The 16,369-nt window shown below is 35.1% G+C and overlaps 1 protein-coding gene across 2 annotated transcripts in view; it reads right to left on the reverse strand.

The window, feature by feature from the left end:
- mapk8ip2 (mitogen-activated protein kinase 8 interacting protein 2) overlaps positions 1 to 13,402 on the reverse strand; it is a 40,750-nt gene extending 27,348 nt beyond the window's left edge. Inside the window, exon 1 of one of the 2 annotated variants that reach the window (XM_038299914.1) lies at positions 12,900 to 13,402. In XM_038299914.1, the coding sequence (XP_038155842.1) occupies positions 12,900 to 12,964 (65 nt within the window). In that variant the 5' untranslated portion in view covers positions 12,965 to 13,402. The remainder of the gene's footprint in view (positions 1 to 12,899) is intronic. The other variant, XM_038299915.1, reaches the window with a different exon arrangement.
- Positions 13,403 to 16,369: the final 2,967 nt, after the last annotated feature.

Raw genomic sequence — 16,369 nt, forward strand, 5'->3', positions numbered from 1 at the left:
TAGACCTGCAAGAAATGAGAAGGAAGTTTAAGCATCATCAGGCTCATCATGAGCTGGTCATGAGAAACAGAGGGGCTTTCATTTGAGCTTAAACTTAAAAGCCCTGGATGTAATTGAAAACAGTGGGAACCCACTTTGGGAACTTCTAGCTAAATGTGTATTAAGATGTGATGCCTAGTGGATGGTTTAATGAAAACTAAAGCAATTAATGTGCATTAACACGTTAAAAGGTTCCCTAGATTGCCACCTTCTTTATCATTTCTTCAATTCTACATTTGAACAGAAAAAGGGTTTGCATCATAAAATTGTAACATAATACATCTACCGGTGCTAGTTATACATTTAGATGCAAATGTCGGTGGGCTTCTTCCATTTTTTTCTGTGTTTATTCCAAACATACAATTTTAGGTTAAAGGTGCAGCATTTAAATAAATAAATAAATAAATAACTATGGCAGTTTATCACTACCTTACCACTATTTTTCTTTTTCAAAACAATATATGTAACATGTAACATTATGTAAACTAAACTATTTGAATAAGCACACAGTTTTATTCAAAATAACATATAGAAACATTTTATGTATACAGTAATACCTAAAATTAATTTAATAACAGGACAAACTATGAAGGTCTAATAAAGGTTCGTAGATGATGCTCTGTTATATTTTCAGCTCTTGAAAATAGGTTTTCTCTAATTTATTCCAGCTTAGTTTGGCTTTTCATTTAATAACTGTTGAATCATTAAAATAATTTCATAAGAATTTAGTAACAAACAGTATTTAACCACATATAAAACCATTATATCCTGGTATCAATAAATACATCATATTTGTATTATTAGTACCAGTATTTGCAGTTTCTCTTCGTATTTATAAATTAACATTATCAAAAATACACAAACAACACTTGTAATTAGTAAGCCGAACTAGTATTATATTAAGATACAATGTTTGATTATTGATACTTTTCGGAAATATTAGTATTTTTGATAACCTAACAATTGACAAATACCCTAATGGGAAATTAAAAATCGCTAGTGAGCATAACATTAGGTATAGCAAATTTTAGGGAAATCACAAAGAGGAGAGTGATGATTTTAGAGGGGAGATAATTTTAATCTCTTAAAAACAGTCTTTCAAATTGCACCCTTTAGAAATAGCCACACAGGGCAAGGTACTGATGTCAATCTATATTAAAAAATTTGATCTTGCTTCCAGAAAAGACAAATTCGCCCTTATCATCATAAAAAACTAAAAATCATATGGTGGAAAATTTAGGAGCACAAACCAATGCTCCAATGGTAAGGTACTGCTGTTTCATCGGTAACAGCAACAAGCTACAAGCTGTGGGCCTGTTAAGCAGCAAACTGTGCATACTTTTGAAATCAGGACATCACAAGGTAAAATGTTCTGCATGATAAAAACTTTTAAACAGCTATTAAATTAAGCAGTTGTTTATTATTTTTAATAAGTTTGTAATGCTATGTGTATGTAGGAAAATCAAAGTAGCTGTTTTCAGTCCAGTCAGTGTTGGTGCTGACCAGTGGCTGATGCACTAATCACCGATCATTGAACAAAATGCCAATTGGGAAATGATCTGCTCTGGCCAGCCACTGCCTGGTCCAACACTAAAATAAAATCAGATTGTTTTTTTCCATGTTCATTATCAAATACATAAAAGCTATGTTTTTCCACTTGCCCACTTGACTACAAAATATTAGAAAAACACTGCCTTTATTAAACAGCACATGGGGATAGTTAATCAATTCCTATGTAATTTTTTCTTTTATCATATATGCTACCACTGTTGAAAAACTTGCAGGTTTTTTTGGGAAATAGGCATAGATTAATTGATTATTGATTCCATCAGACAACTGAACTGTTGAAAAAACTAAATCATGTCACAGACTCTGCATCACACTGAAAACACCAAACCAAAATACTGCATATTTGCACCATATATATTTAATGCCCTGAACTTCGATATCCATGTTTTTTCTCCAAAATTTACATTTAATCACTGCTGTAGTTTATGAAATGGAAATGTTCTGAAAGCTGTACAACATGAAATTTCAATGACTGTATAATAAAAAGTTGTCTAAGTCTAAGATTGAATCAATTTTTTTAATTAAAACATGTATGTGTGATTGTTCTCAAAGGGATCATTTAAATTCTATATTTTATAGATACCATATATATATATATATATATATATATATATATATATATATATATATATATATATATATATATATATATATATATATATATATATATATATATATATATATTTTTTTTTTTTTTTTTTTTTTTAAGTTAATAACCTTCGGATAAGGGGTGATACTGATAAGAGAATAAACACTTCTAAATATCTACCTTGTATTTTATCTGAAATAAACTAAAATCAAATATAATTAAAAGCTATTGCTAACTGATCCTTTCAGTTTATTTTATATGGTATATTTTGCACTTACTCAAAAGAGTGAGACTGCATTATAAAGAGCATAGACCTAGGTTATAAAGTGTGTGGAGGTGGAAAGGCAGCAATTAGAACAGGTGCAATAAAATGACTGAGCACATCTTCATCAAACTGATTAAGGTTCATTAGTGAGGCGAGCACTATGTCAAATCTAATTCACTGTTTTTACCAAACATCTTCAAAGAAGGGTGTTACCAAAACACCCATCAGTGAAGGTGTGTTCATAAACCTAGGTTTATATGTGCAAGTCTAATCTGCCATGAAAAAGCAAAGGCCGGTATTGCTATGGCTCACACATTTACACATCATTTGATGAAAGAAAAACCCACAATGATCATACAAATAACTTCAATCTGACAAAATTGATTAAAAAAACACTGGTTTTCAAACATGCGTCAACAGAGTGATTAAAAAGAAATAATGAAACACCCCTTGACAAAAATTATGGTACCTTCGAACAGACTGAAAATTATTCGGCCAAAGAAACATGTTAAATAAAGGTGTGTCCACTAATTAGCATCACAGGTGTCTACAACCTTGTCATCAGTCAACGGGCCTATATATAGGGCTACAGGTAATCACTGTGCTGCTTGGTGTCACTCAACATGGACCAGAAGGAGTGAAGGAAAGAGTTGCATGTCAAAGCATCTTAAATTTAGAGGCTATTAGACCATCTCTAAGCAGCTTGATGTTCATTTAAATACAGTTTCACACATTATTCAGAGATTTAAGATCCATGGGGCTGCAGCCAATCGCCCCGGACATGGCCACAGGAGTAAAACTGATGATAAATCAAACAGACAAATAACAGAAATGGCAAGAAAGCAGAAAAACTTCTAAAGACATTAAAGGTGAACTTTTTTAAATATAATTTTTAGGCTCTAGTGGTCTTTATTTTTGAGAGTGCACTTAATTCTAGACACCCAAGGAGGACACTATTGTTGAAAACAAATCATAAAAAAGCCAGATTAGAATTTGCCAAATTACATGGTGATTAGCAGCAAAGCATCTGGGAGAATGTCATATGGACAGATGAGACAAATATAAAACTTTCAGCTCTCAGTTCACAGGCAGAAAAGTGAAGCATATCCTGAAAAGATAGCTGTACCTATTGTGTAGCATGGAAGCTGAAACAAGAAAAATTTATATTTATATTACAGCAGCAGCGATACCTTTTCAGAGACCCTTAATGTTTTTGGAAAACAGATATATATTTCAAATCTGTTGAGAGAAAGCTTTAAAGCGTTATATTTGGTTTTCCTCATATGTGGAACACAAATGCCAACCTTTCAAACGTGACATGCATTCCTCTTTTTTTTACCCTCTTATGCTCATCTATTCTAATCCATACCTTCTCCTTGTTTACAGACACCATTTTGTTTTCCATTAGTATTGTTTGCGCAGAGTGTGGCCCCATTTTCCTTATGTTGCACAATGTTAAAAATCTATGTCAGTAAATTTTGCAGACACAGAGTTAAAAACCAGGAGGAATGTCTCTTTAAGATCCTTTCTAAATATCATAAACATGCCCTGAGATGTAGCAGCTGTAGTATTTCAATGAGATATAACAGCCACTGGTGGTGTTAGCATTAGACCTTACAGCATTCATGGGAGTGCAATGTCCATCTCAGAGATGGAGCTTTAAAAACATTTGCCCTTCTTGCTTTGAATGCAAAATAAACTAAAATGCCACCAAAATAAATCCTACTGCAACAATATAGATGCATTCATCAACCTATCATCTATAGAATATTCATCTACACTAGGGTTGTGCTATTTTACCAAAAACTTTAATTATTTCCTTTTTGTTTTCTATTTTTGTCTTTACCAAAATGGCAATTTTATTTCAACTTCCCTGTGCACTAACCAGAAGCATATACACAAACTGTTCCAGGGTTTTATTGTTATCATGGCATTGAATATTATTTTTTCCAGAATTGTAAGACTTTATCCTTGGAAAAGTCACTGCTAGTTTACATACTCAACCTGAATAGAACAAATAGGTATAGACTTTTAAGCTTAAGTGTCTCAGCAGCCACCTTGATACTGTAAGTGCAGTCTGAAAGGGGCTGGTAGTAAACTGGAGGTAGTGATTCATGGCTTGTTTCTTGTATTTTGTAGATTCTTGTATTTTGACATGTTGTATTGTTAAAGAAAGGTTAATTAAATAAAGGAGATAGAGAAAGGAAGCTAGTTGTTACCTGTTACTAGTGCACAAACCATAGGGACCTCCAGACATTCCTACCTAATGCTTAGGACCTATACAGCTTCTCATAATCATTTGCATGACAAGATGTATAGGCACAGCTCATCTCAAAGAAATGTAAAAAAAAAAAAAATCCCAAAACAATATTTTATCACATATAGGCTACTCTGTGAGACATAAAAATGCTAAAGGCCGTCTGGGTTCAGGACAGCAGTTTATAGTTCCTTACTACCCACCAATGTGCTCACTGTTGACCCCATGAAAGGTGAAGGAACAGGAGACAGAAACAGGAGAGAGGGGCTACTATTAGCTGTATTCAGATAAAGAAATAGATCCTTGCTCTAGTTGTAAATCTCTCTTTCCTTCTGTGTGAAAAAAAACACTTAAAGTGTATTAACAGTATCTTAAAAACGAAGTGAGGTTAGTGTCTTTGTTTCATTATTAAAAACAAGACCTAAAAATGAGACCATCCACCACCTCATCAGGAGGATGCCCAGGCGTTGTAGAGAGGTCGTTCAGGCAAGTGGAGGCGACACACAATACTGAGCCTCATTTAACCTGTACTAAGGACATTACATCAAAGTTACATCAGCCTGTAGTGTGTTTTTCCTCTTTAATTTTGTGTGACTCCAAATCCAGGCCTCCATTGTTTAATAAGCTTTATTTCCTTTGATGATTTTTGTATTCTTTTGTTGTCAGCACATTCAACTTTGTTCAAAATGAAGTATTCAATGAGAATATTTTATTCATTCGGATCTAGGATGTGTTATTTAAGTGCTCCGTTTATTCTTTGAGCATTTTATTTATGATTTTTGATTTTTCCAATCAGCTAATACACAACAGCAAAATCATAACTTAAACCGTAGCTCTGGCTGTATATACAAAGGTTTATGTTATTTTATTATAACAAATTTCAGCTTTTATAAATATCAGAAACATCAGCCTTTTTTTAATTGAATATTTTTCTCTGTATTTCCCATTTTCAATGAGCAGCTCAAAGAAATAAGCCTCTTGTCATATCTACCTACAGTCCAGCGTAAAAAATTCTTGATGACAAAATATAACTTCCAAGAATCTCAAACAACCTAATGTATTAAAACATTTGGAATTATTTAAGAATAATATGTCTTTTGGTCAAAACAAGGACAATGGGTTTTGTACTCAAGACACATTTATCTGAACTTAATGCAATACATGATGATTTATATAAGAAATGGGGAAAACCTAAGAGTAAGCCAAGGTCAATGTCTGCATGCTAATTCAGAAGAAAAAAAAAGTTACAGACAAAATAAACTTAAAGCCCTATTCAGCTGGGGGGAGATATAAGGCGGGGAAAAAAACATTTCAAATATCACATTTTGTACATAAAAATGACAAAAATGAATAAAAAAGGCAGCATCTCAAGCAGAAAAGCATGGTGGGTGGGCTGCCATCATTGTCTCAAATAAGCTTCATTTTAAACATGAGCACCCTCTTCAGTGTGACATCATCTTTAAAGACCACGGACATTTGATGTGGTTGCAGCTGAATCATTAACAGGATCATTTTCCCTGGCTTTCAGATGATTGCCTGTCTGCAGAAAGGACAAACACACACCCACACAATACACAAACACACACACACCCACACAATACACGCACACACACACATCATGTATGAGTCATAGCTTCACCCCAATCCAGATCTCTTAATTGTCTGTGTTTGATCCAAATATGAAGATCCAAACATGTTTAGAAAAAGGTGATGATGATGCTGATGATCAATACATTTCCATAAGTCAGATGATAATGTTTTTATCTGTATTTGGATTAATGGTGGCCAGATATATGATGTAAAAGCAGCAGTTGGAAGGGATCCACTCAGTGTTGTCATACACGTATATATCACAGACTAAATAATGGCCCTTATCTAACGGTTGTTTAAAAGGGGAATGCATAAAGGACAGTAGGAGAGAAAAGGAAATACAAATACAATTTAAAAGGGGCTAAGGAGGCAGGAGGAGGTTGGCAGAAACGTTAGGATAAAATAAATCTGTATTTGAGTTAAGCTTCTTACTAACCATACCCACCAGTACTCCCAACCCCCATTTCAACCTTCCCCAGCCGCCTTCAAATACTTGGAAAGGGAAAGTGGAGCATCAGTTAATAAACATGAGGTTCACACTAAAGGAGGTTAAGTAGAAGAAATGAGGACAAAAATGACTGGATATACTACATCTTTTCCAGTATTGATGGACAAGCAAAGTAGGGCTGGGCAATTGATTGCATTTGCGATATAATTGCAATTTTGAAAAATGCCATTTTCAAATCGCAGAGGCTCTCAAACGTAGTCACAACACATTTAACAAGAGTAAGAGACTAAATTCCTCCGTTAGGGGGCGGTAATAAGATTAAAGTTGGTATGCTGTTGCACAGAAGGGAACACAGAGTTGCAGCTAGCACCAAGATCTACACATTATAGAAGAAGTAAGAACTTTTTCATGTAAATGTATCAGTAAAGTCCGGCAGTACTCGATTCTGGAAAAGCAGGTTTTCGAGGTCATGGAAAAACTGAACCCCTGGAGTCAAACATCAATATGCATGTGTTTAGTGCAATGCGAAATCGAAATAAAATCACAATCGCAATATTGGTTGAAAATAATCGCAACTTTGATTTTTGGCAAAATCGTTCAGCCCTACAGCAAAGGGAGCTGCAGCGACTCAGGATAAGATTGGAGAATAAGTTGTCATGGACTCAATTTAAAGCTCCTCTGGTTCACATTTTAAAATGCAATTAATCCAAAAAATGGAAACAAATGCAATGCTGTGACAGGAGCTGTACTTGAAAACAAAAAAATATATATATATATTTATATAAATATATATTTTTGTTTGATATGTCTAGGAAAGAATACCAACTCTATAGTTCCTTGCCTTTTTCAAAATAATCTAAAAGCCATAAATGTCAACATTTATTTAACTTTTATTTGAGTTGAAATTGTATGGAAACATATATTGATTTTTTTTTTTTTTACTGTATCAGACATTACCATTACCAATATCGGATTAAAACATCCCCAGTAAAAACTGTATTTGTCTCTGAATAAGCCAGTTGGCTTAGTTTTAGCTTCACCTGGTTCATTTACAGTAAATGTCTCCTTTTAAATAGCTTTTTGCTATCTGATATTCTGCTATTAATCAGATAGAATAACAGTCAACAGATCACTCAGTAGGCGAAGAAATAATCTGTAGTATATCTAAAGCTGCGTTTTTAAGTGGGTCTCTGAAAATTTGCATATATTTTGTTTGACAATCTATAACCTGATAAATTCAATTTTGTAATGTTAACATCTGTTTGACAATGGACTGATTTGAATGCTTTTAGGTTGCATATAAAGGTGGAAGAAAATATAAAGAAAAGGAGAGTCTAAAAGACAGATGCATTAACCTCCTTAAAGCAAAACATACAATTTCATCGATTGGCTATCATTTTCAGACCCGTTTTGTTAAGAATCCAGTTTGTGTGGGTTGTTTTTATGTTTGTCTCTCCCTCCAACACCAGGTGGTGCCCTGTCCTCATTGGCCCTCTTGCACACCTGCGGCTTGTTGGTTCATCACTGAGGAGTATTTGAGCGATCGACTGCCACTACCTCGACGCCAGAGCGTTTGCCAATTTTGGGTACTCTAGCCAAGCTGAGATTAGCTGAGTCTAACCTGAGCTTTGTTTCTCTGAGATTAACTTTGTTTTTTGTCTTTGCCTTTTGGCAGGAAGCCTTCCTGCAAACTGGAAGTTTTGCCTTCTCCCCCTGGAAGGATCTTTTGTGTTCACACTGATCAGGGGAAAAACCTCCACATGACCCGTTCAAGTTCCGTTGGAATTCCAAGTGGCAGTCCGCTCAAATTACTCCTCAGGGTCCAACCCTAACCAACCTGTCCGCCCTCCAACGAGGTACCCTTCCTCTGGATAAACCCACACTTTCTGGATTCCAGGATAAGTCTGAGACCCCCTCCAACGTGAGTCCTGCTTCCTCAATATTCAAGAACACAATCCAGTTTCCTATGGCAACTGAACTAACCGCTGTGAACTTCTCTTTCCACCTCTAGTTTCAGCTCTCTGAGTTCCAGATTCAACTGCCTGTGATTTTCCTCAATAACACTGTTAAACTTTCCCTTGGTTCTCTGAGTGGTTTTCTGCATGTGGGTCAGATCACTAAAAAGCATCATGGCATATTTTTTGTATTTTGCATTTTAATACAGTGAGAAAATGGCCTTGATTATTTTTTAACTTAGAAACAACAAAGGAGACATGCTTGCAAATACACTAAAATGTAAACATGCCCCTATTTAAAACATTTGTATTATACAATAATACCAAGCTCAACCTAGCTGTTTAAACATATGCTAATTGGCATAATTCTTTAATTAAAATAGCATAAAAATCACAAAACTGAAAAAGCATTCCTAACACAAAAATAATGCTATTTCAATTATTTTAATATTCTGGTCACTGTATAACCAACCACTCTGTATTTTGATGTGTACTTTTGATATGTACTCATTCTCGTTAAGCAAAAATGTAAATATATTGTCATAAGAAAAAAAATTAAGAAACTAATCCTATCTGATAAATAAATTGCAGATCTTTTTTATTTTCACTTGATATACTTTCACATGAAACTGCTTCCATTTTCAAATTACGATGATGGTTGTCCTGATCCCTGATTGGGCAGCTGCTCACTTGAAATTACAACCCAGCTAACAAAACTAAGTAACATTCTTATGCTTATTTGTCTTGAAGTTATGAAGCTGCATTACATTGCAGTAGATCATAAGCAAAATAATAGAAAAATAATTTAAAACAGAAAAACGTCCCGAGGACGAAGCTCGAATGTTGTTTTCTGCTTTTCCAAACTGCAAAAACCCACAATTGGAGTTCAGGATAAATAACCAGCGCTCTTTACAGTTATCGTAATAATTATCTATTTGTGATAAGAATTTTGATATATCCTCTAAATAACAAACTAGAATCAACAAAACTAGTTCAATTGTCAGATTTCTTTTTTTTTTTACTATTTTTCTTTTTTTCTTTTATTGTATTGCATTGCAGAATTGAAAAACTTGAAGAACAAGCTTAAATGTGCCTCTACTATGAGATGTTTGAAGTTATAAATCATATTTCTAATCAAATTTAAATGTATATATTCTTGAAGAGTAATACTGGTGATCGTGGGGCTATGGTTACTATGGTAAGCAGTCACATCTATAGAGCTACCTAAGGAAGACTGCGCAGAAGTAATGTTTGTTTTTTTTTAATTGTCACTTTTACTGTTATCACGATAGTATCACCCAATATCGTGATAAGATTTGAAGTGCATATCACCCAGCCTGAATTTCAAGCTCTCTGTTTGTTTTTCTTTAGATGTCGTTTATGAATCAATATCAATTAGATCTAAACAGAATGTGCGACTAGCCATCTAAACCAAAATCTAGCAAAAACAATGTCAAACTTATTTTCCTCACAAACCTGAATAGCATCTTTGAGAAAATGTCATAGAATCAACAGAATGAGCTTTTAGAATATACTATCACATTGAGGTATTTATTATTCTTTATTTTAAACAAACAAAACAACTTTCTATTATTTCTATGACAACATATCTGCAACCAAGTAGTAGAACAAGGTGGAATATCTGTCTTTAAAAAAAGTACATGTTGATACATCGGCTGAACAGATCTGCTAAGGTTTAATTATCCACCTTAAAGAGGCTTCTGCCAAAACAGAAGGAATTACAGTTTATCATAAATTTATCTAGCAAAAAAAAAAAAAAAAAATGAACGGCCCGTTTCATGGATTATGCTGCTGACTGGAAACAGAGTCAGGGTTATATAAGGTAGATTAAACTACCACACCATTTACACCTCTGATGAAAACATGTGTTTGAATAAAATCTGAAAAATTGGGAATCAAGTAAATACAATAAAAAACCCTGTGCCAGACGGAGATTTTCCCACAATGTTCACTTTGGGCAAAAATTTAAAAGTTACAGTATTTATGCAGTAAACACCATGTTATTTCTACTGCCACTAAAGTAATAAACATTATTTATTAGTAATAATTACAGTAATAAGGCTAAACTTTGCTCATTATTCTAATTCCATGGTATAAACTTCCCAATTTTATTATTACCACAGCTCTGCCTCCCTTTAGTGATGAGTGACTGTTGGGCTGCTGAATATTAGATTATTATATGATGCTCATATTCTAAGGAGAAATAGCAAAATAGGTGACTTTAAATCACTTCCCTTGTGGGCTTCCTTCTTTCATATTCATGGAAACTTTGTATCAATCTTTGCTGCACTCAGCTACCAAAAACATTTCTTGGCATCTCATTAAAAAATGTTTATACCTTTGGGGGGGGGGGGGGGGGGGGGGGGGGGGGGGGAGGAGTTTAGTTTTTGTACGTTTTTGAGCAGAGAAACATGGTAAACAAGATTTCCGCATATCTGGATTGTCACGAGTGTAAATAGTGAACTTTCTGATACCATATTTATGTCATAGTATGCTTCTCGCTCCGGCTTTCTGCCAACATTACAAATGTAAACTATGGAAGTCATGAGCATATCTCTAAACAATTTGATCATTACATTTTTTTTCTCCAGCTTTTATTGTCATTACACTGTCACAAGTACAGAGCAACAAAGTTCACTCTCTGCATTTAATCCATCCCCTTGGCAGCAGTGGGCTGCCATTGTTCGGCACCCGGGGAGTGGTGTGGGGTTAAGGATCTTGCTCAGGGACCAGAGTGAAGTCTTGGGAGTGGGGCTCTAATTTAGAACCTCAGGATTCCAAGTTCTATGCCCTATCCACTAGTCCGCCACTAGCTCTACGGTCAGTTCTCGGCATATGAGAAAAAAATCAGTCGCATTGATCTTACACCATCCATCTTTAAAAGTGAGATAATCCCTCATGAGCACATGGCCTGGATAGAAAACCCAGCAGGTGTGGCTGGCTAATATGATTGTCTCCGTGGGGCCGTGGGCCATGTGGGAGCAAAGAGGTTCGATGAGACACTGATGCTGAGTATCTATCCGTTTCTCTCCTATTCTGAAAAACCCTTATTTTCTTCAATTTATTTGCAAGTGGCACTGTTTGTATAAAGGTTTTGGTGTCACATTGCAGTTTAAGAACAACAATATTTTCTTTTTTTTATATCAAAGGTATGGCTCACCACCCAGGGTGCTATTTCATCAGGAGGGAGCATGAGCTCATATCAGGCATTGTATTGCTTTATTCTGTGGGGATAAGCTTTTCCTGTCACAGTTTAAGACTATATTTGATCATCTCTATTTCAAATAATATTAGTAATTGGCTTTGATTGTTCTACAATGAACCAACATTATATAATAACAGGTTTTATACAAATAAACAAAACACATATTTAAAAGCACCTTCTCTGGTTTTATGCCTGTGCTTTTCAGAAATGTAAATATATGCATTGGAAAGAAATAATAAAAGTTACTCTCACATTGGTTTACTAATCAGATCCTGACTTTATTGGAATACAAAATATTTAAAAAGGCAACAAAAAGGGGGGGGATGGTTTGTGTAACTAAAAGATGGCCTCACCCATGCTGTCTTTCACACAATCAAAAACATAAACAGCTTAGGCCAGCATCTCTTCAACATAAAACGCTTTAGTTTAATTTTCTTTTCTTTGATTTTTGCTTTTTTTTTTTTTTTTTTTTTTTTTTATTCAAGCTGCAAATGACATATCTCATCATATTCTGCTGACCTTTGCAGCTTTGCGGCAGAATTCATTGAAAACAGCTTCATCACCGGTGGGACTTCCTGAAATCATTGTTCAGCATCATTGTTGGGTTGGACTCAACAGGGCGTGGGCCTCACACAGAGGATGCGCAAACTGCTGACTATCCAGACACTTTAAGATCCAACATGGTTCATATGTGTTTTTGGTTTTTCACATTTTAAATCAAATAAAAAGTGTAAAATAATTCCTATTAGAGGCGGCTATTCATAAAGTCACATAGTGCTGCCAGGGAGCAGCATCAGCTGTCTGGAGCGCATGGATGCCCACAGCAGGTTATTCCAAACCTATATCACCAACAAAACATGCGTGTTTATGTTTGCATCATTGGAGCAATAGTCACATCCATGCAGCTATAGGCTGCTAGCGTTTGCTTAATAATTGGTCAGTATTAACTGTGAAGCCTTACCTGCATCCAGGCGGAGAGAGGGAATGGAAAGTGGATAGAGAAAACATCTCAGCCCTGTCCGCCATCTTCTACCGCAAATGATTAAGAGAGATTGCAGAAAATCAACTGCAGTCCATGAACAACCACAGGGCGCAGGAAGGACGCGGACAACCCGGGTGGTTGGCTCTCTATTTAAAGGCCCCGCAAATGCGCGTCTGGCCTGCAGCCTTCACAGTCAGATGAGGCTCCTCAGCACCAGCAAATCTGCATTGAAGCATCCACACAGTTCAGACAAAAAGGGAAGCAAAAAAATAAAAAACATTCAAATGATGGTCCTTGGAGGCAGCGCAAAACGCCGCGGATGTTTCCCAAGAAATGTCCACGGGAGGCAGGATGCGCGCAGCTGATTTGACCGCAATCCTGGATTTGCTCTCCAAATGTCTGCTGCTGGTGATGATGCTGGTGACACCGAGCAGCAAGAGGGAGGGGGCAGCAGTGCGGAGACAGGAGAGGAGGATGGAAGAGGAGGAGGAGGAGGTGCGGAGACAATAATATAACGTCAGTGTCGCTGCTGTGTGAGCAGGCTGTCCCAATAGGATGGAGAGGGAGGGAGGGGGGATTTAAAGCCATACTCTGGAGCAGAAAACCATCCAAGATAGGATTATTTTCTTTACCAAAGGGTCAAGCGTTTAATTGGATATCAAGAGACAATAAATGGAGTTTAATAAAAGAAAAGAGCCGCATACTAATGCAAGGGTTTTGTGCACATCATATTTTTTTGGTTTCCTATGAATACAGCATATTTCACATCCTTTTTCCATAATATATGGTATTCTATGGAAGAAATGTCTCCATAGAATCGAGCCCCCTTTAAAAGTAGAATTTATATATATATATATATATATATATATATATATATATATATATATATATATATATATATATATATATAAAGTCACATATATATATATATATTTTTTTTTTTTTTTTTTTTTTTTTTTTTTTTACTTTAAAGAATGATTTCACCAGAAAAGTATTTAAAAACAAATTCAGGCCTGATTCAGAAATTTAAAACATTTGCAGAAATTAATTTGCAAATAACAACCTGTAAAATGTCTTGACCTTTAGATGACTCAAGACAAGCAGTGGCGGTTCTAGAAACATTTCCAAGGGGGTGGGCAGACAGGGGTCAGTATGCGCTCAGGGATTGCCAAAAAACTGATAGAAGCTGGAAAACCAGTCCACAGTCAATCTATACTGAGCACAATAAACAGGATTAATAAACACCAAAAGATCTATATGTTCCAAATAAGTCACTGGAGACAGACCACATTTTCATTGCCAATAAAGCTAGTAAGTATTTATGCATTGGTCTTGAATTAATGTATGGTTCTACATAATAGATGTTGTGATTTTTTTTTTCTTTTTTTTTTTTTTTTTTTTACATTTAATTACATAGAATACCCCTAGATGACTGCAGAGACAAACATAAAACATAGCAACGAATTTATAGTTCTCTTTTTTTTTTGTATATATATATTTATTCAGAACATATGTCCAAATAAACTCTACATCCAATGTACAACGGTGTTCTTTTTTTTATTTTATAAAAGAGACAACAAAAACAAACCCACCCACCCGACCCACTCTCTTCATGTAGTACACTGTAGTAGTACTATATTAAACATTAATCATATTTTTTTAAAGGTCAGAATTAAGAGAAAGGAGCACAATAAAAATATTGGAATAATTGAAACAGTAAAGAACAATATTGATCAGTGTCTCAGGTCTAATATGGTTAGAAGGTCCAAGTAGGGACTTCATATCTGGTCAAATTTAGCCAATGTTCCATGATCCGAATGGAGAATTTTTTCAGGAGTACAGCATGACAACAGTATATTCGTAGTTCTCATTAATTATAGCACATTGTTGTGAATCATTCATTGCAGTATTCTTGCTATCACTTATTGGCAGAGATGGGAAGTAACAAAGTACAAATACTTCGTTCCTGTACTCAAGTAGATTTTTCTGATATTTTTACTTTACTTTACTACTTATTTTTATGGCGACTTTTTACTTCTACTCCTTACATTTTTACCCAAATATCTGTACTTTCTACTCCTTACATTTTTAAAAATTGTCTCGTTACTTTAGTTTTGAATCATTTCAATGGAGTTACCGTTATTATTTTTCACGTCATCAATACCAAATTCAATCTAATTGGATGGGAATCTACGTTGCATTTGACGCACCACTACAAGATGAATTGACAGATTTGGCGGTATTCATTGGCGGCAAATCATTGCAGCTTGGTGGCGGTGGCGTTAGCATAGTAGCATGGACGACGAGATGATTGAAAATGAACACAACGGAGATCTAGTCCTACTGGCAGACATCCATTTAAAATGTAGGCAACGGCATGAAAAAAGTGCTTTCTACTTTTACTTTTATACTTTAAGTAAATTTACAAGCCTGTGCTTTGTTACTTTTACTTGAGTAAAGAAGTTTAATCAGTACTTCCACTTTTACCAGAGTATTTTTTAACACAAGTATCTGTACTTTTACTCAAGTACGGAAAGTGAGTACTTTTGCCATCTCTGCTTATTGATAAACATAGGAAATTGCTCATGATGAAATCAGTACTGCCCCCTCTTGGTTTAGAAAAGAACTGACCTTCCAATGGTGATGAATTACACTCCAGTGGGACCAACAAATCACCTGGCAGAGGAGGCCCAGGGTGTCCAGTGATTGGGTAGGGTGGCTAAGAAACCAGGCTGCTATGCTGAATCCGGACAGCCCTTAGCCCTACAGACATCATTACGAAGAGACACTCACAGGAATGATGCTTGTTAAATTGAGATTACAGCTTTCTATAAAACAATAAAAAATAAAAGTTACCCAAGGCTGACGCCATCATTCCAGAATGTATTAAGAATACTATAATTAAGAAAGTCCATGTCGTTTGAAACATTTGAAGAAGAGTGATAAAAAGGGAGACGCAGCAAGTTGATCTTATACTATGTGGAAGTTTATTAACAGATATTCTATACCAAGCCATTCCTCAGTATTTGTTATATTGAAAACATTAACAAGATTTTTTATTTAATCAACCCAATTAAAAAATCCCTGTTTAACAATATTACTTAGTGGATAAGAAAAAATATATTTAAAAACAAAAACATCTTCTTCTCCAAAGGGAACTGTCAAGAGCATAGCAAGTCAAAATCTGATAACGTTATTGTAGTTTTAAATTGGTGGAAAGTGTTTATTTTAGATTTCTTTGGCTGGGGTACTTGGGCGGCTTGTCATACAATCCCCCTTATTTTCAATTTCAAAACAGACAGGTATACTCATAAAAATGACTCATTGGATTAACTCAACTTAAAGGTGGCAGTTTTTCCATCTAATACATCTTTGCAAGCTGAACCAAATTCCCATTTATCTGTATGGCAAAACAATTCTTTTATAAGGAAATTAGTACATTAACCAAA

Source organism: Cyprinodon tularosa, unplaced genomic scaffold (assembly GCF_016077235.1).
Source record: "Cyprinodon tularosa strain WSP-4 unplaced genomic scaffold, ASM1607723v1 ctg44, whole genome shotgun sequence".
Lineage (NCBI taxonomy): Eukaryota > Metazoa > Chordata > Actinopteri > Cyprinodontiformes > Cyprinodontidae > Cyprinodon > Cyprinodon tularosa.